The sequence below is a fragment of the Triturus cristatus genome, chromosome 12, assembly GCF_964204655.1.
Source record: "Triturus cristatus chromosome 12, aTriCri1.1, whole genome shotgun sequence".
Lineage (NCBI taxonomy): Eukaryota > Metazoa > Chordata > Amphibia > Caudata > Salamandridae > Triturus > Triturus cristatus.
This window is the reverse complement of record NC_140595.1, coordinates 39481949-39506246: the sequence shown is the minus strand read 5'-3', so window position 1 is coordinate 39506246 and position 24298 is coordinate 39481949. Positions and strand designations below refer to the sequence as shown.

General features: G+C 42.5%; 1 protein-coding gene across 2 annotated transcripts in view; it reads right to left on the bottom strand.

Moving 5' to 3' along the window:
• SSBP4 (single stranded DNA binding protein 4) overlaps positions 1-24298 on the bottom strand; it is a 469492-nt gene that overhangs the window by 45173 nt on the left and 400021 nt on the right. The window contains exons 6-7 of one of the 2 annotated variants that reach the window (XM_085639982.1): positions 12409-12492; positions 102-161 (exon numbers count right to left, since the gene is read on the bottom strand). In XM_085639982.1, the coding sequence (XP_085496108.1) occupies positions 102-161; positions 12409-12492 (144 nt within the window). The remainder of the gene's footprint in view (positions 1-101; positions 162-12408; positions 12493-24298) is intronic. The other variant, XM_085639983.1, reaches the window with a different exon arrangement.

Below are 24298 nucleotides of genomic sequence, written 5' to 3'. Positions count from 1 at the left end.
GCTCAGCACCAGAACAAGTGAGCTTGCGAAGAACCACTGCTCTTTGTGGTTAAGTTTACGAATCTCACCACTTTCTTCAAAAGTAAGACCTACAATCCTACCTGATTTGGCATTCGGAGGGAGGGTCGGGGACCACCAGGGTAGCGTGGAGACATGAAGGGCTGGAGGAAAGAAAGCAAAACTAACATTAATGTCTGCAGGAGACAGGCACATTAAATGCACACATTCATTTATACATTGGTAGATCTACTAGGCACACTCTGGGCCAATTCAGGCCTAAGAGGGATATGGAGAAATGGGGTTCAAGTCAACAATTGAGATCATCCCTGCAAACACAGGATATCTTGCATACATTATACATGGTCTCCAGCAAGGTATGGATGTGTCCAGTCTTGGGTGTTAGCATCTCTGAACACTTAAGCAAGTAAAAGCTATATTGATCTAAAACATAAAAGTGATCTGCTTCATAGGAATTTGCTCCGCAGCAAATTACAACACCCAACTCTGGTGCAAATCTTTGTGAATATGGTCTTAGATGGATGGAGTAAATCAGAGATGCTTCCAGCATACACCAGTTTGTTCTGAAGGAAATGTTGATTCCTCACGCCCTGTTGAAATGCTCACAGGTTCTCATTATTAGCGCCCAGATCCAAAGTGGGTCTACACTCTCCATTTGGCCCATACGTAATATAGGGAGGTGGCAGAGTGTACTAAGCAGAGGGAGGCTGCCTATCAAATTTTATCAACCACAATTCACATAGACCCTTACCTTTATTTCGCCCCTAATCATTGTGTCAGATGTTATCTGGTGAGATTTTGTTTTAACATAGCTCACTTCTTAGTTCCTATCCTAAAGCGGAGTATAGAAACTTGGATTTGGTACCTTGCCCATGCAACTCGGTGTCCCCACAATCTATGCGGTATTTGCTTTTTTTTGTAACCTTTACACAGTTCCAAGGAAAATGTTTTTAGTGCCCTTATTAAAATCTCTTCACATAAGGAAATGTAGACCCGTGCTGCTGTATCTAAAACTTTTGCAACCTGAATTGGTCTGTGTAATGGTACACAAATATATTTCACCTGTGGTCAGGCTAAGAAACATGGTGGGCAAATAACTTTAGGACATGACATTTTGAAAGGTAATCAGAGTTTGTGACACTTTATATATGCACCTTGTCACTTTAGGATCAGCTTCAGATGTAAATGAGCTTTTTATTTCGTTCAATTTTAAACATTTTAGAATTTTACCAAAATTTTATTGCTTAATGATATGTATTTATAGATGAATTTTTAATGTGAGTACTGGCTTCAGGACTTATGCTTATGTCTAACTAGCTGTTGTTAGCTGAGTCTGGAGTTTGTTGTTAGCATATTGTACTATGAAATATTTCTTGACATTTAATGAATTTCTTATGTATTTTGTATTTTAATTTGCTGATGTACTTTTATGGCTTAATTTGGCCAATGATATTTGATTGATTGACTCCGAGTGTGTAGTTGGGAGGTATTCTGAGTGGAACTTGAAATTCCTCTGAGAAATTGGGAATTACCAGGTGAATTGGACATTTCAGGTTAGATTATCTAATAATTCCCCATTCCTCGTCAAAGTTTTTACCATAGTTTTCGGTTCTTTTGCAGATATGAAAGCCCCAGTGCGAAGAAGAGTGGTGCACATTGTTTACCCAATTCATAATTCAGATGAGTCCAGTAACTACTGTTATCATGCAACTCAGGTCAGAACAGACATCAAGCCAGAACAGACATCAAGTCAGAGCAGACACAAGGTCAGAGCAGACAGGAGTTCAGAGAAGACCGGATCAGAGCAGATCACAGAAGGTACTGGATTAGAACAGAACAGATATCACACAAGACCAGATATCAGCTAAGAGCAGACATAAAATCAGACCACAACAGACATCGGACCAGGCCAGATATCAGATCAGGACAGACAACACATCCCATCAGAGCAGACATCAGATCAGAGCTTATTGGTAATTGGACCAGACAACAGACAAGAACACAGATGAGACATCAGACCAGAGCAGAAAAGACATCAGATCAGACAAGACATCAGATCAGACCAAATATCACATCAGGTCAGGCAAACATAAGCCCAGTCACCCCACCCCATCTTCATATAAACGAGACACCTGCTATTCACCTTAGGCAGTGTCATCTTAATGATTGTTGAGGCCCTGGGCCAGACACATTTTGGGTCCACTTGTTCAGAATAACTATAAATTATATTGCTTATTTTCAACAAATTCGAGCGTGCAAAATGCCAAAAATTATTGGATTACATATATATTGGGGCGGTGCTTAAACGGGGCCTACCCGCCCCTTTTTGTTGGGACCAGCTCTTATTTTTCCTCATTGGACACTTCCTGAGAGCAAGAGAGAGAAAACACACAAAGGGGAACGAACGAGAAAGGGAAAGTCAGAAAACAAATCACAAAGGGAGAAAGCAGGAAACTGCAAGATGAACATAAAGAGGCAGGGAGTGCCTGGTAGTCGATTAAAGAGACAGGAGGTGGATTCCAGACTCGCAGCATTGCCCGACGCAGGATTCTACGCAGAGCTTTGCGCAGCGGCACCTTTTCTTCTATAAATTAAGCTCTGTATAGGAGGTCCGAAAATCCTTAAAATGACACTGCATAGAGAGATAAAGGGTCAGAGACAGAAATAGGCAGAGAGAGGGAAAAGTTGCTAAAAGAAACCTCAACAAAGTTAAAGTGAAACAGAGGTCATTATTCCAGGGGGGCTCCGGGAAGGTGGGGGTCCTGGGCAATTGCCCACTTTGCCCATGCCTTAAAAAGCCTCTGACTAGGTAGGAATGTACTTTGGGATGAGCAAATGAACAGTCTGCCGTTCAACAGTACGTGGAGGTGAACGGGTTGACCACGGGCTTTTGTCCGGTGGCTACGTGGTCATCCTGTGGTACACACAGGGCTTCAGTCTCCACTGCCCCACGGTCACCCACGTCTCTAGCTGTCCGTGCAGATCAGTTGGTCCCTGGGAGACTGCGGAGTTGGCGCACTCCGGTACCAGATACATTTCAGCCTTTAAATTGAATGTATCTTTATGAGCTGCTCATTACTGCAAATTTGTTCTTCTAAAGACTGAAATACCATCCGGTCCCTCCTAAGCTATTACTCCGTTATTTGATTATCAGTGGGATGAACACTGGGATCTTGCAGATGGAAGTGGTGGCGCGGTGGAGTTCGCATTAAGGGAGTAAACAAAGGCGCTGCAGGTTAATGAATTCTAGATAGAATTGAATTACGTGCAATCCAGGCTTGAGGGGGTGGGAGGTTCTCAGAGGGATGTCAAAGAGACACTAGGATTTCATGATTGCTCATATTCTGACAACGTCCTACCGCTCGCCACCATCCTTCCCATGTGGAGCAGTGGCGTAGCATTGGCCCCCGCAGCCCGCGGTGCAAGCGGGGGGCCGAGCTCCAGGGGGCCCCCTCTGGCACTGTGCACGGGCCCCTGGCCTGAGAGCACCTGACTGGGTCTGAAGCATTGTGGGCCCCCTCCATGTACTTTGCAGGGGGCCCCCTCAGGTTTTGTTACGCCAGTGACGTAGAGAGTTTCTCACCATGTTCCAAATGGGAGTCTAAGCCTCTCTGGAGGTCCAGGATGAGTGAAGGATTACAAATTTGTTTTACAAAGACCCTTCTCTTTCCATCTTCTCTGCCCTCAAACTTTTTTATCAAGTGTGTGAGTACCCGAGGAAGATATGCTCTATGATGCTAACGAAGATTTATTGCGCTCTCTAGCACCTGGAGGTCTCTGGGAGCTATGAAGTGAATGTGGTGAACTAACTGAGATACAGAACCAGGCAAAGATCTAAAACGGAGAGATTTTACCTTTTTTAAAGAAAGATAAATGGCAGCTAATGTTTTTAAAACATTAAGGGGTGCAATGAAGGAGCTTTCCAGAGTGGGAGAGGTACAGAAGGAAAGGCGCGACTAGGAGGACGCGGGGAGCCCTCAGACGATACAGTTGGGAATAGATCATCCAGGGCTGGTAGTCTGGATCCAGCATACAATAAAAATAGAAGCAGCAGCATTAATGGCCTGTATACAATATAAAGGTGGCCTTATTTACAGTTCAGCCGAGTGGACGCACCGCTGTGCATCGGTCAGGCTCCCCGCCACAACAAACATCTGGTTCTTCTGCTCTACTGAGAGGTGGGGAAGTGCCAGGTATACATAGGCAGGGGCTCTATCGGAGTAAATCTCTGACCTGGCGGCACATCAGGGCACATCGTTCCTCCCCTGCTCTACTGAGAGCCGGCTGACGAATGCGGAGTATCCATGCCAGTGTCTGCCATGCAATGTATGGAGGATGCGCTCAAGATAGATGGTCTTCTGCTCCACGGTTTCTCTGCAGAGCACAAGAAGCAATTGTCACATTCGTGACAGTGGTAATCACAATTCCATTGGAGAGGGTCTGAAGGAGGCACAGAACTGTCGTAATATTGAGAGCGCCCAAAAAATGCAGCATTTGTACGAGTGTGAAGGGGGATGGTGAAATAGAGAAGACGAAAGGAGGAACATGCAGAAGGGAAGAGTGGCTGGGAAGAAGGAGATTAAGTGTGATGCGCTGATGGAGGGACTTTAGAAAGAGAACTTTGGAAAAATAGGGCGTATGCGACTAACTCAGAGGGAGGGATTACAGAGGAAAGCGATGTGAAGGGAAGATTGGGAATTGTAACTCATTTATCTGAAACTGACTAAAAGTAAGTGCTAACAAGCACTGGTTAAGGAAATAGCTCTGGCTTGTTTTAGGTGTATGTTTGTAGTTCTGTGATGTATTTGGATGCATTAGCAGAAACCACAAATAGAGACAACAGAATACTGGTCAGGTTGCATGCCGTGTCAAGCACAGGATTCTAGTTCATATGTGCTAGGCCACGCCCAAACTATATAAAACACGCCCACTTTAGACACCCATCTTCATTTTGTTCTTACACCGAAAGCGCTGAACCGTAATAGGGCTGGAAGGAAGACGAAACAAAGAACCAGTACAAGATCTTTGCTGCCCTATGGAAAGTGATATTTTGCATGCCTCTTGCTTGTCATGAGAAGTGGGGACAATGTTTATCTTGGAAGTCCTGGTGCCCTCTTCTTGTGGTGTCTTACGTAGCTGCCTACTACAGCCTCGCTCTGGCGTGAGCTAGGAAAATGGGCCTCATACATGAGTAACGCACGTCTCAAACATCTAAAATCAATCTAAATGAGTTAAAAGTGAATTTAATTAGTAATTTGATCCATAATTCCTTCAATTTTCATATATTTGTAGTGTCAATATGCCGCCTTACTGCACTTCAGAGCACTTAGCATAACCGACTACCGCTTATTAATCACACTCCATTTTTAAATTATTTTTTTACATGTGTCGATCCCCAAAATATGCTGTTAATGTACTTCTCTAGTATGCAACCAAATCAAGCAAATACATAGAAACAAGGCACACAATCAACTTCGCTAAATGATCTATTGAGTTACAAAAAGCCCTCTGAATGGCCAATTAGCACCAATAATGATGTGTGCACAGTGTGTTTGTGCTGCTGGTTGTGATTTCAGAAGTCCCTGCCAACTGGAGCAGAGCCAGGTACTCCTGCAGTGATTATGGGATATCATTCCACCCTCCGCCACCGCCGAAAAGGTATTGAGTGATAAAACCATGTAATCGAGCAGTCCACTGACAACGTACTCACCGTACAGCTGTCATTCAAGGGCACGTCATTCTTTGTACGGTTTCAATTGTAACCATAAGACAATGAACGAACAGACATGAGGTTGAGCTAATGCAGCGTAAAAGCCGCACAGACATGGAAGCCAAAAAGCCGTACGACGGAAACAACTATACTGTCTAATGGAGCATCAGCATAGAGAGCTGCAATAATTAAAGTAACCAACGGTGTTTGGGCACTGGGACCAAAAAGAATGACACCAACAAATGAACTATCGGCAAAGGAAACAACTCCGCTTGAGCACCCAGTAGGAAGGACTGTGATCGGTTAATACCACACCAACCAATGCAGTATCAGCTCTTGGATCTTAGAAGAACAATACCCAATAAACTATCAGCACCAGGATCAGGAACCTTACAACAACCAATGTACTATGTGTGCTGAGATCTGAGAACAGCTGCAACCAATGAGCTGTCAGCAAGGAAAACAATACCACAGCAATTAATGAACTCTCAGCACCATGATGCAACAGAACTGTGTTAAACAATCAGTAGTACTAACATCTCATTAAGTCACTACAAACCAAACAGTATCAGCTCATAAGTGTAAGTTCTACAGCAAACAATAAGCTGTAATCACCAGAATCGTGAATACTAAACCACCCAATGAACTTTTCAAGGTTCAACGGATCAAAAACAATGTCACAGCCAATGCAATACCAGCTCTGGGATCTGAGAACTACAGGAACCAATGAACTGTTAGCACCAGAATCAAGAACACTATGGCCCCCAATGAACTGTCAGCACCAGAATCAGGAAGACCACAGTAACCAATGAGCTCTGTGGAGCTGATAAAACAACAGCAAACAAACAACTATTAGCACTAAGATGAATAAATTACATCAACTGGCTGTCAGCAATGGGGTCAAGGGTCAATAGGCAGTAACTGGAAACACGAGATCTGGCACATCAGTGTATGCACTGGTACAAAGTAGAATTAGAGGAAATAACTGACCACTAGCACACCAACCTGATAAAATACTGCAACCGATACTCCAACAGCAGAAAATCACAATAGAATATAAACCACTTAACTGGCAGAACTGCAATCAAGAAGAGAGATGAAAGCCAATGGGTACTGAATCAAACAGAACTACTTGGACTAATAAACTGTCAGCAGCTTGATCACAGAGCAGGAACAACCCATGAACTTTCAGCACTGAAATGAGAGCAAAGAGGAAACTACCACGACTAATGAACTGTGAGCACTGGGATGAAAACGGACTATTGGAGAAAATGAACTGCGAACACTGAGATCAGAGTGCACCAGATAAACCAATGAACTGTCGCTCCTAAAGGAGTGTGATCTGCAAGAACTAATGGCTGTCACCACTCGTATAAGGCGGAGCTAAGGCAGCGACTAAACTGCATCCCTGCGAATGACAACGACCAATGAACCCAGGAGAACTACAACAACCAATACACATCAAAACATCACCGTCTGCGAGTACTATACAGGGGCCCAAAAGTTCCAACATATGCTAATGAAGTGCTGTCAGGAGCCCAGGGAGGGCTATCTTATATCCATAATGTGCTGCTGTTCTATTCTTCAAAAGTGCCATAAAGTACTCTAAAACTTATATGGACTCCCCAAATTTACAAGATAAGAGAAAAGGTGCACTCATCTGCCACAGTAGTGATGTCACCGATTACATCACAGTTGAAGTTTTAATTTGCGGCATAGGTGTCATTAATTCTGTCATCCGTAAAGCCCTCTGAGATGCCACGGGTGGAATCGTGGCCAGTCAATAGTTGTAGACTTGATGTTGAGAAGTCACCTTCACTGGCATTTATACTGCCATGTAGGAGCACTGTTGCTTCCAACCAACATTAACACATTTACAGACGTTACCTGTGACATTTACAAAACACTCAAACTTTGGCCAGGTGGTCTGCATCACCAGAACCCCAAGACGTCAATATATGACCATAATGCATAAGCGCGATGCATTCCATTCTGTAATAGTTGTTTTTGCACACTCGACAGTTAAACTATTAGTCATGTTTATTACCATCTTACAGGAAGTCGTTTTAACAACCTTAGTAAGGTGAACGCCCAATTTGGCCTAGCGAAGATATGAACTAAACTACACAAAGTTCTTTGTGGGTGACGCTTTATCGACTAAATCTATCTTAACCTCTTCTTTAGCTCTGACAAACTTGACTATGTGACGAGGTGAAGAAGCAGCCTGTTGGTGCTCCACACTGGTATACCTAACCCGATTAAGCTCCTGTACATCAAAAGTCCATCCGTACATAGTTCCCAGATGGAAGATGTGGTTCAGGGTGGGACCGTTTGGCTGTTTCCCAAAACTCTGCCAGAAAGTAAAGCAACTAGGACGTCTGGAACCCCCCCACATAACACGCAGACCAGCACCTGTTGTGCCAATGGGCGACGTTGTATAGTGACAGCATAAAAAGCTAGTCCATGCGAAAAACAAAAAACGTTTGCATCCAAATCTTCCAACATCTGCCATAGGAGAAGAATCTTAGGCAAATGAGAAAACACAACATAAAAATATCAGGTGGTTTTTGATATCTGTAGAGAATTAGAATACTTCATTGGTGTATGTTTGAAAACTGCAGCACACAATTATTATGGACCTATTCCTGAGAACATAGGATGGCTAGCTGAGCCTAGCCTGGACCACAATGATTTTACAGAGTGGTTTTCAAAATGATGGATAAGGAATGTGAAGGTGTGGCTCTCCCTCTATCTCACCCACACATATCCTCTCTACGTTTTATAGCTATTCTAATTAGAAATTGTGCCGCTTAGTTCCAGGACGTATATAGTGTAATCATTGTAAATTTGGTTGCACGCTGTACGATTTGCTAACCGGATAGACATAGTACTAAGATTTCTAGTTTGGTTCTAAAAGATGTTCTTTGCTACCAGGATATCCTCATTTGGTATCCGGGTGTGTCTTTAATACTTGGGAGACTCATTGATGCTTGCGTCTCTCCTGCAACAGTATCAGTATATCTCATTCCACACCTAGTCGTCTTAGACCACGTCTCATTTAGTACCAGAAAGCCTTCCATGATGGCTCACCTTGTACCAGGATATAGGACGGTGCGATACCACATATATGGGTAGTCTTAATTCGGTCAATCACATGGAATCATCTGCAGCACATCTTCTCTATTCAGTAGATAAATTGATGCTTCAATAATTATCCAAATGCTGGAAATTGTAACAAGAGTTTTGCCATAGTAGCAGGATGTTGGATCAGAGCAAATGATCAGTAAATTTGTACCAGGGTACTGGACCGAGTAACAAGTGGCTGAAGCTGGCATCAGATTGTCTAAAATGGAGTCAGGATTTTTAAATGGGTACCATGCCGTGTTAGTCTGTAGTAGGCTCCTTGTCTGGCAACAGGATGTCTCGCTTGGTGCCAGAAGGGTCTCACCGGGCACCAGTGCCAGGATACCGGATGTCACAGTGACTCCTTACATTATATATATCACATTGATATCCAGATGCGTGACCTAGTAGCGGGCAGTGTGATTTTGTGATTGGAAGAACTATTCGGTGGTAGGGGATGTAATTTCATGCCAGGAAGTCGTCTTTTGGTGTTCAGAATCTATAATTTGGTAAGAATGAGAGATGCTGGGAGGCCAAGAGGTGGCACCAAACTTTCTTTTATAGCCTTACTATTGGTGCATAACACCCCGACCTGCCATGAAGGTTTACAAATCCGATGACACTATCTGATGAATACACAATATCTGAACCTCAAGTTGCACCAGAGCTGAACTCTGGTCAAGACTAGTTCACCACTTTTTGTAAATCGACACCACCATTTCTATGGGCCCTTCTATCAAGGTAGGCATATTCCCTTTCCTTCGCGTGGTTTGCCTCCTAGCAATCTAATACAATTCACAAATGTTAATATAAAAAGCAATTGTTCTCTCATGAGTGCACCAACCCAGGAGTGAGTTACATCTCAACAGTACTTTACCCATTAAGACTCAGAGTGACTTACTCAGCCACAGAACCGCCAGCTCTATGGCACCACAAGTCTGTGGTTAAAAACCCCAGGCGTAACCTAGATCTCACTAGTAGGGTACCATTCCAGGCTCACAGCGACTAATTTTGCCCCAACCCGCCTGCCGTTAAACCTCTTGATTCTGAAACATAGACCAACACACCTGTGGATATCTGTAGTAAGTAGAATGACGGGCACAAAAAAATGGGGACGTGAAACGAGAGCCCATGGCCTGGAGCAGTACACTACCTTCTAAACTTTTGACACGTGCCGGCCTTGGCGAGCGCTGAATAATGGATGAGCGAAGCAGTCTGTTCTAAGAACCTGGGGTAGGTTTGAATGCCTGCACTTGCTCCTGTATTCCCGTGATACAACAGGTAGTCGATACACGTTTAATATTGCATTATTTTCCTTTCACCGCCGAGTGCTGCACCAGAAGCACAAACAGCTTTGGATAAATTATTTACGAGCACCTTTTTTTTTCCAATACAGATTTGAATATAGTTTTGTGTGTGGTGCTGTAAGAATGGTCCTACCTGGAGTCAGACGCTCCTTTTATCTTGTGCTTTGACCGGCTGGGTCTAATCTGAGATGCCATGGTGGGCAAAAGAACGACGAGTTGGGATAGTCCCCCGAGCGATTGCCAACTGTTACAAGCATCCTCCCATCACCTTTTGTGTGTCTGATCGATTGACCAGATGACCTGTCCATGTACCGGAGTCACTTCTGGAGTCACAATTTCAGTAGGAATTGAATTTCTTGCAAATAAAAAATATTAATTTCCATCCAGCATGTGAAATGTACATTTTTTTTATCCTAGAGAAAGAAGACCAGTGTCAGTCACTAAGTTGGTGCCATCAGAAATTATGTCTCTTTGCACTCCAGCTGACAACTTAATCAAAAAGCCATAAGAGAGGGAACTGCATTAAAGATTAGAGTGCCCAAAAGATCAGACCAGGCCTGCGGCATGTTCCAGTCGTAAGTTTATAAATTCATTGAGTCTAGAGTATTTCAAGAGTTGTTTTTGAACAGTCATTTCCACCAAGCTCATTGTACATATGTTAAAATCATTATTAAAAACATCAATACAGAAATAAACAATGGGTCAAAATAAAGGATGCCCAATATGACGGCGCGAAGCGGCTCAGAGTGCAAACACATTCTAAGACATTTAATCAAACTTTAATAGACCTCGACAATGTGGGAATAACACCATCTAGTTAACAAAATTGACAAATTCTAGAATTTTGCATAGCTAAACAAACTGCATTGCATACGTACTAAATCAATGAAAAAATGTAGAGCATATTGTACGCAGTCAGTCAGGTCAAACCAAACGCATTTATCAATAATACAACCTCTACTAGTAACACTCATCTTACATTTAAATTCTTTAGCTTGCATATCACTGACCACATCCAAAGTCGTTTTCCCCTTTGGCTTTCAAATTGCATACATTGTATATTGTTGCACAGTTTGTGTAAACCTCCTCTCCAATAGGTCAGAAATCCAAATTTTCCCTAGTTTGCTCTCCAGTTCCTTACACTTAATTAAGTAAGGCATGTTCCAGAGTTTCCAAAGACATCACTCATAACCTGCAGTGTCTTTTCCTTCTTGTTTCTCTTCCTGGGACCTCTGACCATCGACCACACGAGTTGGCTCAGACAAATTTGCCTAAAGCCACAATGGTGCATTTCATGAAGTAAATTGAAATTGCTCGGCAGCGCGGTCTGCGTAACATATTTTAAATACTAATGGACGCAGGGTTCCGATAATTTCCATAATTTCTTTCACTGAATATCCCTTTAGTAAATACTTTATGAGCCCCGCATTGTTCTATTGTACAATGGAATTTGATCACCAGCGTTTACCATTGAGTCGATTACTGCCATTCCTTGGGTGACCGAGCACACAATATCTTGATCAGGGGTATAGATGTTTCAGTGAAAATGCATATATGAGGTTCATAATCAAAAACTGTCTCCTTCTATAAAATTATTTAAATCTCTTTTCAGCTATATATTATTTTTACATTTATGAGCATTATCATCAAGTAGGTTTTCCTTTACTTTGTGGACAGCCTATAACATTTTAAACAGGAAACTGCATAGTGGTTGAGAGGAAGTACAGTGTCCAGCAGTATTACAACACAAGGTACACAGTAACAGCGTATACTGTCTTTTGCCTTTTACCACAAAGTAGATGAAACATGTAATGTAACATTTTGGCTAATATAAAGGATGCACAGTTTGCACTTCCTTATGTCACTTCCTCTTATGTCACTTCCTGTCTCGGTGTCTGGAGACAGTTTATGAAACAGTGAACTAAACCAGACTCTACATTGTTGTCAATGAAAAACATTGAAACAAAAAAATATACGGGACAGCATTGGAGAGATTAATATACAAAACATAAAATATACTATAGAGTATTTGATTGGGAAATTCAGGTAAAAATATCAGTGGTGTGAACATTTTTTTCTGTAAAAAATGAGCTTGCACCCTTTTGGAAACAGTCACAAACCATTCAAAACAATTCTGATAAATGTACAAATTGTTGCACGTGTGCAGGCGGCCATGGGGCTGTACGCTACATCCCCATGGAAGCCAGCCTCTTGTAAGGGCTTTCAAGCTGCCATGTTGGAAGTCCTTACCTGACTGTGAGGGCCCATCATGGGGTTGTTGGGGTTGTGTGGAGGAGGCTGTGCGTGAGGTGATGGCTGAGAGCCTGGAGGTCCCTTCAAGAGAAACGAGATAAAAGAGAGGCAGCGGTTACTACTCAGGAAAGGGGAATGTTGCTCAGCAGCTGGCCTGTGGTGCATTGGGCTTTTCCTTTTCAGCCATGTGCACGCTGCCTTAACAATGTGGTAAGGCAATGTGAATTTCTTTAGTATGTGGTTGGATGGTTGTACTGGAAGAAGATGTATCTACGGTATGGCAGCCACAGGGTCCAGCTCTTTATGCTCAAGTGCCCCTGCGCTTCAACCCATTCCCAAGCGGGTCTGCCAATGGGGTCCAGATACATCAACCGCCATGACCAGGCAACCACTGAGACGTTCCTATGGGTCCAACTATTTCTTTTAGATATAATCAACCGGTGAGTGGAAAAGATACAATTCATGAGATGTTTGCAAGACAACCCAAGACATCGGAAGCTTGATGTGGTTTTGTTCGCACTGATATGTGTTGGCCTCAATCTCTGAAATAGACATTATTGACCGACTTCCTAAATAGACATCCTAGACTTGCATGATGCTCAAGACACAGAAAAGGTCATCCGTGATCTCAAATTAGTCTAGTTCAGATGTGAGTGACACCCGCTTGTCTCCCTCTTTGCATGCTGGTACTTGTAGTTCTGCATTTGTAAGGAGAAACTCATACCTACATGTACCAACATGGAAACAAAATTCTAGGCTTGGGAGAACTGCCCATACTTGATCTGCCATCTTCTGCAGGCAGTCTTACGGCTTTGCCAGGCCTGAAGCCTCAGGTAGTTAATATGTTCACAGCCTTTTAACCATACGAATTGGCTTGTTTTCATGTATAAATGCAAACTGTGTTACAATTATTTGGTCGGAAATCCTGAGCCCTTTATTTAATACACCGCTACATACCACTTCAGTCACCCTCTTCCCTGCATGTATATTGCTCCAGACACCAGTGACAAAATAAAGGCAAACATCTGATGCAGATTCCTGAATGCAACTTAAATACTATGATAGTAGTCATTTAAAACACAGCTCCTGGTGGATAGAAGCCCTTCACTGACCATGTCTTGCAATCATAGCAAGAAATTCAGAAAAAATGCATGTAGTCTGGGTGAAAAAGAGAACGCGTGTTTAGCAGAGAAGTTAAAATGGCATATAAATAGATCATCAAAGCTGTAAAATACTATATTGAAGTTAGTTATGGAATAATATGTTTACAGGGTTAGAAAGCACTTTTAATGCATGTGCCATTGTAGAAGGTGAAGAAATAAGGCCCAAGGAGACAAAACACCGCTACAATAATTCTGTAAGGTAGGAACACTGGAATTAAATGTAAGTCTCCCACTTATTCCACATCAGACTACTTATCCACCAGATGACCTCACTGACCTACGAGACTGGAAGACAGAACACTAAATCTGAGGCCGCCCTGCAGGAACCTATAGACTTTGATTAGTTAACTGTGTAACTGCCTTTGCTACTGAAGCCTTAAGGAAGAGGGTCTGAACAGACACTAATTAACATGTTTCGGTCCATGTACTGTAACGCACAGGGATGCAGGCACATGCATTATTTGTAAAGCACCATATTTACTCCTTTAATTTCACGATTAAGCATCTTCTAAAGACATGATTAATATGTTAAAAACATGAAGCCAACGTTCTGCAAAGGAAACTCATGTCAAGCGCATTACTAAACAAACCCTATTGACGCCCTGCCACAAACAATTTCAATTTTTAGTTTCACAAATGGTAATCTATAGATGTCTGTTAAACAGGTTATGTGTTTAAACGACTGTCTGTAAAGTAGTCATTAAAACACAGCTGCTGAGGGATAAAAACCCTTCACTGAACACTTCTTGCAAATTAACTATGAACCAATATTCCAAAGAACTCAGAAACAGTATATACTCAAAATGTCCCAAAATATGTTGCAGTGATAACACTGGGAGCAGGACAGTAGGGATACTGAGCAACTGAGAGTAAAGTGACCTTGTTGTGCCCTGATGAAGGCCATTATATAGTGTCGTTTCGACCCGGCGCTGCAGAGATCCCAGCCAGATGTGGCAGAGTTCTATACAGACAGGTAAATGATAAAAGATGCAATCAATAATTTACTATCGAAGAACAGATATAGACTTTGAAAATTCATTTCAAGTAAAAACTTGCAATAGATAATAGTATGAATAGTGAGCGTGCGTACAGGAAATACACAATGGGAAGTGCTTATAGGAAAGAGAACACAAACCAGATGCATGTAAGATGTGTTGTCTGTCATACAGGATCTTTCAACCACCTCAGACGCCTTCAATCAGTCGATGACCAGATTGAAAGAGGAAACCCTGGTTTAAGAGCATGCATTACAGTGAGAGAAAACAAACAATGTACCTCTCAGTAGGTATGAGAAACACTACATAGCTATTAAGAGACATGAAGATTGGTAATTCCGGGTCCCAGGTGTTATTACGCAGTCTAGACACCCAAAATAGGAATTTCATGATCGTGTAAAGGAATACTGGTAAGAAATGGTCAACTGTATTCCTTTATCCATCCAACCAAACATCCACCACCGCCTGAGCTTCGACCAATCCTCCATAGCCTGTGATCGGCTTTCCTCTCCCTCACTCATATCTCCAGCATCCGCCGATGCAACAGTGGAGGGCGCTCCTTCTCCTACCTCACTGCGAAATCCTGGAACAGCCTACCCTTCCTCTACGGCCCTCACCCTCTCTTCAGGAGTTCAGAAAGGGACTCAAGACATGAATTTTCAACTGATGACCCCCCACCTCCGAGCAGCGTGGATCTCAGCACCTGGATACCCTCACGGGTGATTAAGGTACTCTACAAATCCCGATTGATTGATTGATTATCCCTATGCAACCCAGAATCTGCGCCTATAGGGTAAGGTGCAAAATGAATTTGCTCCATTGTAACTTTTAGAACTGCAGCTGATGCACAGTTAATAAATGATTTAGGAAGGCGAGGCATTAGCTTGATGAGGATCCCAGCAGGTGCAACTTCTCCCATCCCCTCCCCTCCCCTCCCGAACTAGCAGAAGGACCAAGGTGGCACACCGGATCGTATTTATTTAATAATCACGTGCATGCAGCTTTGCAGTCGCTGTCTGGGCGTAATGGGCAACATATGGCAGACCAAGGTTTGCAATATTGAGCCAGCTCCCGCTTGGGAGGCTCCCAACCAATCAGATCACGGGCAAGGAATGCTGGTAAATGATGCAATTAATAAAATCATTTTCTATCCAGCTAAGGGGATAACTATTTGGCTCAGCAGAGCTTCCCATCCGACAACCTGCATGCATCTCACCATTTGATACTTCACAGGAGGATGCACTTATGAAAGGAAACACTAGGGGGCACTGTCTACACGAAAATCAATTACGGCAAGGCTGTCTGGTTTATTTTTATTCGGAAACTGTAGACTGCAACAAGTGAACTTTTATTTTTTTCCTCTTCGCTCTTTTTTTTCTCTCGTAGCTTTTTTTTTTACCTGCAGAAGCACATTGTGGAATCGGTTAGAAGACATGACCAGACTTTAAAGAGTGGAAACGAGGTGAAAGTTGGAGAATCTGTTCCACTTTGCAGCTAAGGAAAAACATCTCGGATTTTTTGCAAAGTATAAAATCTAAACTCGAGTTAACAAAGAAGAAAAAAAATACATCTGTACTGGACTCGAAACCAAACGAGCGCTTGGAATAAATCCCAGTTAGTGGGTAAACTAATGGTTTGCATCTGATGGGGTGGCTGGGAGATGGGTTTTCGAACACAATATATATATTCTCTGAAGAGAACGATTTTTTTTCTGTGAGCTCAGCTGGGAGAGTTGTGGCACTTCAAGAGGGAGTATATGTATACAAACATATACACACACACACACACACAAATATATTAATTAGAATGTTCTCCTTTTTTTCTGACATTCCTAACATAATGTCCAAAAACCTAAGCACTACACTTGGGTGCTGTTAACAACCACCTGTAACTGCCCGACTAGGATTTTTACCTGGCTATGTAAGCAGTTAAAGGCATAAGTAGGGCAGAGTAATGTTAAACAGTAATTGGGGAGTAAGATAGACAACACGAATGAAGTTGTTTTTTCACCTGTGTTTTCTAGAGCGCAAACCACGCCTGGGATGGCATAAGAGTCATATATGTGGGGTTTTGAGTACAGGCACAACACTTCACATGGTACAAGAAAACAGAACAAAATTCTATATTGCTGGCTTCAGTAGCAGATCACTCAGGAACGGGCCGTGCAGGTAAGAGTGGGGCAGGTGGGGGTCGACAGATTACGATGAGGGTAAAGAAAAAGAAAACCTCTTACTTACCTTGCGCTCGCCGCATCACCAAGTTGGTGATGCGGCGAGCGCAAGGTAAGTGTTTTTATTTTTTTTATTTTACCTCGTCGTCTGTCGACTCCCCCCCACCCTGCCCCACCACTCCCACCTGCACGGGTCGCACCCAGAGACCACTGCCAATATTAGCACCTGCCTTACAGCACCATTGCAACCAGCCACAAGAGGGAGCCAGGCTGCAACAAATGGTTTCAACAATGGACTAGTTACAAGGGAAGAGGTGACGTGTAACTGGAGGGCTAGGATAACACCAGGACTAGTTGGTTGAGTGGGGAAGTAGAACAGTCCAGGAAAAAATACAGCCACTTACAAAGACTGCTCAGTTTGACTACCATTTGCACCAAGAGAATCCATTAAACTCTCAACCACGGCCACTGGAATGATGCCATTCTATGGGTGTTGCGTTTTTCACATAATTTGCCGCAATTGTCACGTAAACCACCATCTGCAGAATAATCTGCAGATTTTAACAGAATTTTTTTTTGTAGCTCAAACAGATTAAAAGTTACAAAAAATGTGGCGACTTGTGTTTTTACGCACTGGAAGGCCCGTCACAAAGGTTGACTGGTCATGTTTCAGATACCTATTGTATCTAGGAAAAGATTTCACTTTATGAGTGCCGATTTAGTTCCCAGACAGTGTTCCCAGGTGAAAAAATTTCAAAATAATGAAGTAAAAAAATGTGCTGCATCACGCTACTTAATTTGCCCTTTCTTGCCGCATAACTTAGTCAACCCTGCTGCAAAATCTGGTCCTCCTCTACCGCATAATTCCAGTGGCCCTGTTATCAACTCACACACCGACTGGTTACTACACAAACCCCACTAGGATAAAGGTCATTCCATTCCACCATCTTATGCCAACAAAAATGTACTGACAGTATTTCACTATCAAATGTTCGCTACCAATTTTCAGACATAAATTAACATAAGTACTACATTTTTCTTTCCGGAAAAGTCTGGGCACAACTTCTCCAATCAGTCTCTTAACAGTGCTAACACACATAATTTTTTGTTTCACTTAGTTCAGCTTTTGTTAGGACAAAGTCTTATGTTCAACTTTAGTTCAGGTCTACTAAATATTAAAGTTTATTTTCCCTCACATCTAGCAATTTTACAGTACGGTATTTAACTCAATGCCATGTATAAAAGGATTGGACTTTCAACTAACCCTGGGCGTAGTTCGCGAAGTAGCACTTCGCGAAGCTACGCAAAGTGCAGTTCGCACTACGCGAGCTACGCGTAGCACTTTGCGAACTGCGTAGTACCTTGTTCGCACTGTGCCAGATGTCGTTTTCAATGATTGCACAGTGCGGGCAAGCAACCAGCACTGTGCAATCATTGAAAATGACATCTTGCACAGTGCGAGCTGTAGTTTTCTGCTGCTGGAGTAGATTTTTACTCGAGCAGCAGCTTTCTCAACGCAAACTGGTAGTTTCTCATCGCGAGCGGTCGCGAGCATACGCGACCACTCGCAATGAGAAACCTGACCTCCTCGCGTTGGGAATCTCGCCGGGAGGTTTATTTTCCATGCTCGCGATCGCCAACTTGATGTTGCTGATCGCTAACAAGGAAAAAGTCTCGCCGGGATGTCATTTTGCTTGCTCGCGGTCGCCAACTTGACGTTGAGGACCGTGAGCAAGCAAAAAATGACCGCAGCACTACGCTACGCGTGTTCGCACTGTGCTACGTGCAATTCGCGTAGTGCGAATTAGCGCGAACTTCGCAAACTACGCGAGAGTAGCGTAGTGCTTTTCCCAGGCTTACTTTCAACTCGTGTTTTCTGTTAAGCAAATTTATTAAGAGTATTGCCAAGGCAGAGAATGGAACAAACTGCCTGGTATTGCTAAAGTAGCGCCTATATTCAGTGGTACTAAAGTGTTTGATGTAAACGAACCTGTGGAAACAAACTATCTGGAATTTTGTAAACAGATCAACAAGGCCCTTGATTTAACCATCCCAGTAAAAAACTTGAAAAAACCTGAAGACTAAGCGTAAGCCATCTGTCCCTTGGTTTAACGAGAACCTAAAAATTCTTAAAAAGAGCTGTAAATTGGCAGAAAGGAAATGGAGGAAGGGCTACGATACAGCTAATAAAAAAGCTTTGAAGACTGTAATGAGTAAATATAAAAATGAAATTTTAAAAGCCAAAGCAGAGTTTTTTGCCAATTCAATTCTTGAGGCTCCCAATAAAACCCGGAGGGTCTTTAAGATAGTAGATGAATTGACCAATCCAGATTGCTAAAAAAATAAAACTATCGCGACCCAAAAACTATGCGAAAGACTAGCCACTTTCTTTGAGTAGAAAAACTCAAAAATAATTAAAGGGTTATCAGAAAGCAAGGAACATTCATATGACCCTGTATCGGAGACATATACACAGTTATTAGCCTATCAAACAGAAAAAGGGGCACATGAGAATAGACTTGCTATTTTTAGCCAGTTTAGTACACCCACAGAAGAAGAGTTTTTCAAGCTTGCCATGAGTACTAAATCTGGGTCCCCGATGGACCCCCTCCCCCACAAGGTCCGGAGGAGTATGGCAGGGAGCTATTACCACAGCTCCATCAAATCTGTAGTAAATCTTTGAACAGCGATATAGTTCCTTCTGACACCTTTATTGAAAAAATCCACCCTTGATCCTCAGTGCCCTAATAATTATCGAACTATTTCCCTCCTCCCATACCCGGTAACAATTCTTGAACGCCTGGTCAGTAAAAGCCTTTCCCAATTTCTGGAAACCAACCGGGGACTGGAAGACATGCAATTTGGTTTTCGACCTGGCCATGGGACAAATACAGCTCTAGTTGTCGTCTTAGATGAACTTAGAATGCGGGCAGACAATGGCCAGTCGACCGTCCTGATCCTCTTAGATATGTCTGCCACATTCGACACGGTCAACCATAGAATATTACTGAGACGGTCTTGCTGACCTTGGGCTGGAGGGTCTGGCCTTTAACTGGCTTCAGTCTTACCTGGAAAACAGGCATCAAGCTGTGGCCCTCCCCCTTTTCATTCTGAATTCAGAACAGTCCAGCATGGGGTTCCTCAAGGCTCGTCTATCAGCCCGATCCTTTTTAATATCTATTTGAGACCATTGGTTACCATTATTAAATCATACAACATCAACCTGGTGAATTATGCAGACGACACGCAGCTTATCCTGTCTCTAGAAGGCAGAGAGTCCACATCACTCAGTAGCTTCCATGAATGCATGCAGAAGACTGCTAGATGGCTATCGGACAACTCTCTGCAGTTTAATGGTGGGAAAACAGAAATTTTACACTGCACTGTGAAGAAAATCCCTCGTAAGCTTCCAGACAATTTCTGGCCCATTCAGGCAGAAAACGCCTCCCATACCAGCGGTAGCAGTGCGCAACTAGGGGGTAGTTTTTGACAACAAGCTGAGCCTGGAGAAACATGTGAATAAGACAGTTGGGACTTGTTTCTCACTCATAAAGGCTCTGCGGAAAATTCTCCCCATGCTCCCTTTGGCTGCTAGGGCTCCAGTAGTTAGAAGTGTTATTCTAAGCCGGCTGGACTACTGTAATGCCCTGCTCCTCGGTTCAACCAACTTCCTTATTCTGAAATTACATAGAATACTGACAATTGCTGCTAAGTTGGCTTTAAAGAGGACCCGGGGCTATTTTGCATCTGCGGCTCTTAGTGATCTTCACTGGCTCCCTCTAGCTCAGAGAATCCAGTTTAAATAACTATGTATTGTTTTTAAGGCCCTTTATGGACTTGGACCCCTGCCATTGCAGAATAAGTTTGCCTGGCATACCCCATCACGAAATCTTCTTTCTTCTACTGCCCACCTGGTCTGTACCGCCAGAATAAGAACCTCTAAGTTTGGGGGGAGAGCCTTCAGCTGGGTGGCTGCCCATCTGTGGAACAATCTTCCGCCTGATATCAGACAAATAGGAGAATACCTTCAGTTTAGGAAAAAAATTAAAACGTATCTCTTCCCTAGGCAGTAGAGCAGGCTGTACATCCGGTGAGTAAATATGTGCATGTAGAGGAACTGCTGTCAGTCAGCGCCAGAATACCCGTGGGGTGATAGTGTGATTTAGAAAATTTTATAACATTTAGAAATTTTTATTACATTACATTACAAAAAAAATAAAGAAAAATTGAAATATCATATTCCAGAAACCTTTCCCAGTCCCCTGCACACGTGTTCATCCCATACTTATGGAAGTGCTGCAGACTAACGGCTTAGTTATGTTACGTTAATTTAATTTGTAATGTGCTCGAATCCCCCTGAGGGGTATCTCGGCGCAGCCAGGAGACAAGGCAACAAGAGCAGCTAGATGTTCATGGTGATATGTTGACCAGCTAAAGTCAACTCCAGACCTCCATCTTAATTTACACACCACGCTTTCAGAATAACTGTAGAGTATGCAAGTCAATTCAAAATATGATTCAGTGCATGCACATTTATTGATGTGGATAGTTTGAGGATCTGGCATGGAAAAGGCTGTCGCAGAGATACTGACTATAACTTCAATAGGCCAGTTTCACTGTTCTTTTGTTTGGACCGCGGTGATAAAGCAAAAATGGCACGAGAGAGCAAAATGCTGCACAAAGAGTCGCTGAATATATAAATGAGTGCAGCCAACTGTAATGCATAGTTCATTGAATCACCATTTCATCTCATACTCTTTTTCAAACTTCGTTGTTGCTTGTTTTCTCTAGTCATGTGGGACTCACCGACAGAACCTACGTGGGCAGTAGGGACCATGAATCACTATGAAGATCTTTCGGTCATGAGGCAAAAGGCTGCAGGATTGGCTTTTCCTTCTCCCAGACCATCTAAAATGTCCAGGGCTCTCAGCTTGGTTCAGCTCATCGAGGGGTATACAATGACTGGTACAGAGTGCAGTATTAGGATGTATGGTCATTGACGTAAAAATGACAACCTTATCCTCAGCCACAAATGGCACCACAAACGTGCCGGGCTGACAAATTATTGACGGGAACTTGACACTGGAATGTTAATTGAACAGATGACACTGGAATGTTAATTGAAGAGAACGTGGAAGATCATTTCTTTTTAGATATTAGCCCCCGATTTTCAAATAATAATGCTCGGGTATAAATGATGCTTATTTTTTTTAATATAGAGAAATACAGATTTCTGACAACTAATGTAAATGATCCAAACACCCTAAATTCCTGCACTACTAAGTGGAAAATGGCCCACAGTTCAAGGTATAACAATGGCAGTGCAAGGGTACCAATGGGCGAGCCAAGGAAAAGAATACTCCTCGGAAGGAAAGTATCAAACACCCAAAGGTACACGAGTGTCTTTGAGATCGGAGCTTGTTGCAGAAGATGCAGTCAAACGTAGACTGTGACTTTGAAACTTAATTTTGATTTTTATTTCTCAAATCCCAGGTATGTATAAATTTTCTATACCGAACTCCACTTCGATGTACCTTTGGAGATATATATATATAATATGTGATCAAGCTCCCTGCGTGGAGCGAAACGCGTCATGGAGGACACTGGTCCTGTGATTTATTGATAATTCTTGGGGAATTAAACCACCTGCTTCCCCCACTTCTTGTGGTTGTGGGATTTTGTTATCGTTCTTCGGAGGCGAGAGGTCCGTACCTTCATTTCTGCTGAAGATAAGAGCAGAGAGGGACTGTTTCCACATATATATAGATGTGAAGTTAAGTTTAGTAGATTTATACTTTCTCTATATGCACTAACACTTCAATATTTTGTCCCTCGATTATCAAATCATGACATTCCTATGCTCGATATCCCGTAATACTATTGTGTGTGAGGCAGCAGTGCTATGGAGATTACCCTTTGCGAGACTGGGCGTCCATGGCCGCGTAGTTGGCTTTCGAGGAGCCCTTGTCCGCTTGAATGCATGAACGGAGAGGCGGTTATCGCCTCTCATCGGAGGTGTCTGTGCTAGATAAATGATACCTCAATCATATCACAGCAAAATGAACCAAGTGCCGCATATCAGGATTTTGGCGGTAGGATCGGGTTGACTGATGGATAACACTTGTACCAGATGTCAATAGATCCAAATTCAGAAAGCGCTCTCACACATACAATGACATCACTGTTCCCTGTTGAGGGACTCTTTTTGTCAAAATGATGATTGTATGCTATTCTATTGAGCGTACTCCAGACATTGTGTGCACATTTGTGTACACTGCTTATGGCGCCTGATGTGCAAACTTAGATGTAAAGGACAAACAGAGGGGTGTTACTGATAACCCTATTCAAACAGGGCAGCCTGTTGCTTCCACTATAAGTTTTTTTTCTCAAAATGTATTTGGCAGGGAGTTTTACAAGCAGACTTCTGAAGTAAACAGGCATTTACCTATTACGCCTTAATCGTACGGCTTTATAATAAAATATCTTGTAGGGAGAGCTGAGCAAAAGCCAATAGAAGAAGTGGGGCGTCTTTAAATTAAAGAACCAACAATATACAACCGGTAGATTAGGGCAGTGTAATGAATGATTTGTTTGAAGATGCAAAACCCTGAAGTGGCCCTTGCACGGGCGTGGTCCTTTCCCAGTGCCATTGTCTGTGGAATTGTCACACCCATTTATCAATATACCACAAAAAGAAGCAAGGATAGTTGGTGAAGAATCAATAGTAAACTGGCCAGTGCAAACTTGTAGGCTAGGCTGAAACACATTTTTTTATATCCGCATCGACAGGGGAGTTTCTGGCCCAGAAGCACCACCATTTTGCAAGGCATAGGCACCGAAACACGTTGATTAAAAAAAGGTTTTGGATCAGATTATTCTTGTAAGGTGAAGAACACAGTATTCGGATTTAAGCTTTGCAGCTGATAAGTTACTCACCAGATCACCCCATTTCCAACAGACCCCAAAATACTGTCTAATTAAAAGGGGAGGGACAATTACCTTCTAAGAATAAAACAATGGCCCTGTGCAATGGGTGCAAGAAGTGCAATAAGGCCAGCGTATTGATCAAGCTGTGCTCAGATGAGCTCTAAATTCACAGAGTCAAAGAAAATGGAGTCAGAAAGAGTCCAGTGGGCACATCTAGCCAGTCTACATTTGTACCTCTTCCCTCACAGGGCAGTTGTAGTGTGTTTGTTTGAAATGAATAAAAGAACAACTATTCAAATAATTTTATTCTAATCTCATTGGTTTGAAAGGTTCTTAAGCAATTAGTCTCAAATAAAAACAGGTATTTGTTACAAAATTAAATATTCTAAAAAAGTAGTTGGTATATTCACAACTAAAACATACTTACTACATAAAAACAAAGGAATGTTTAATTAGCTATAATTCTATGTTTCAATTACTTTTACTTGTTGTTTGGTTGTAGAATGTATATTGTAAAGTAAGCTATTGTTGCTTATTTCGTATTTAATACAAATATTTTAAAATAGACATTAACAATCGGAATTTATTTTTATAATAAAACCCTATCTTATACTCACACAGAGGAAACTTGC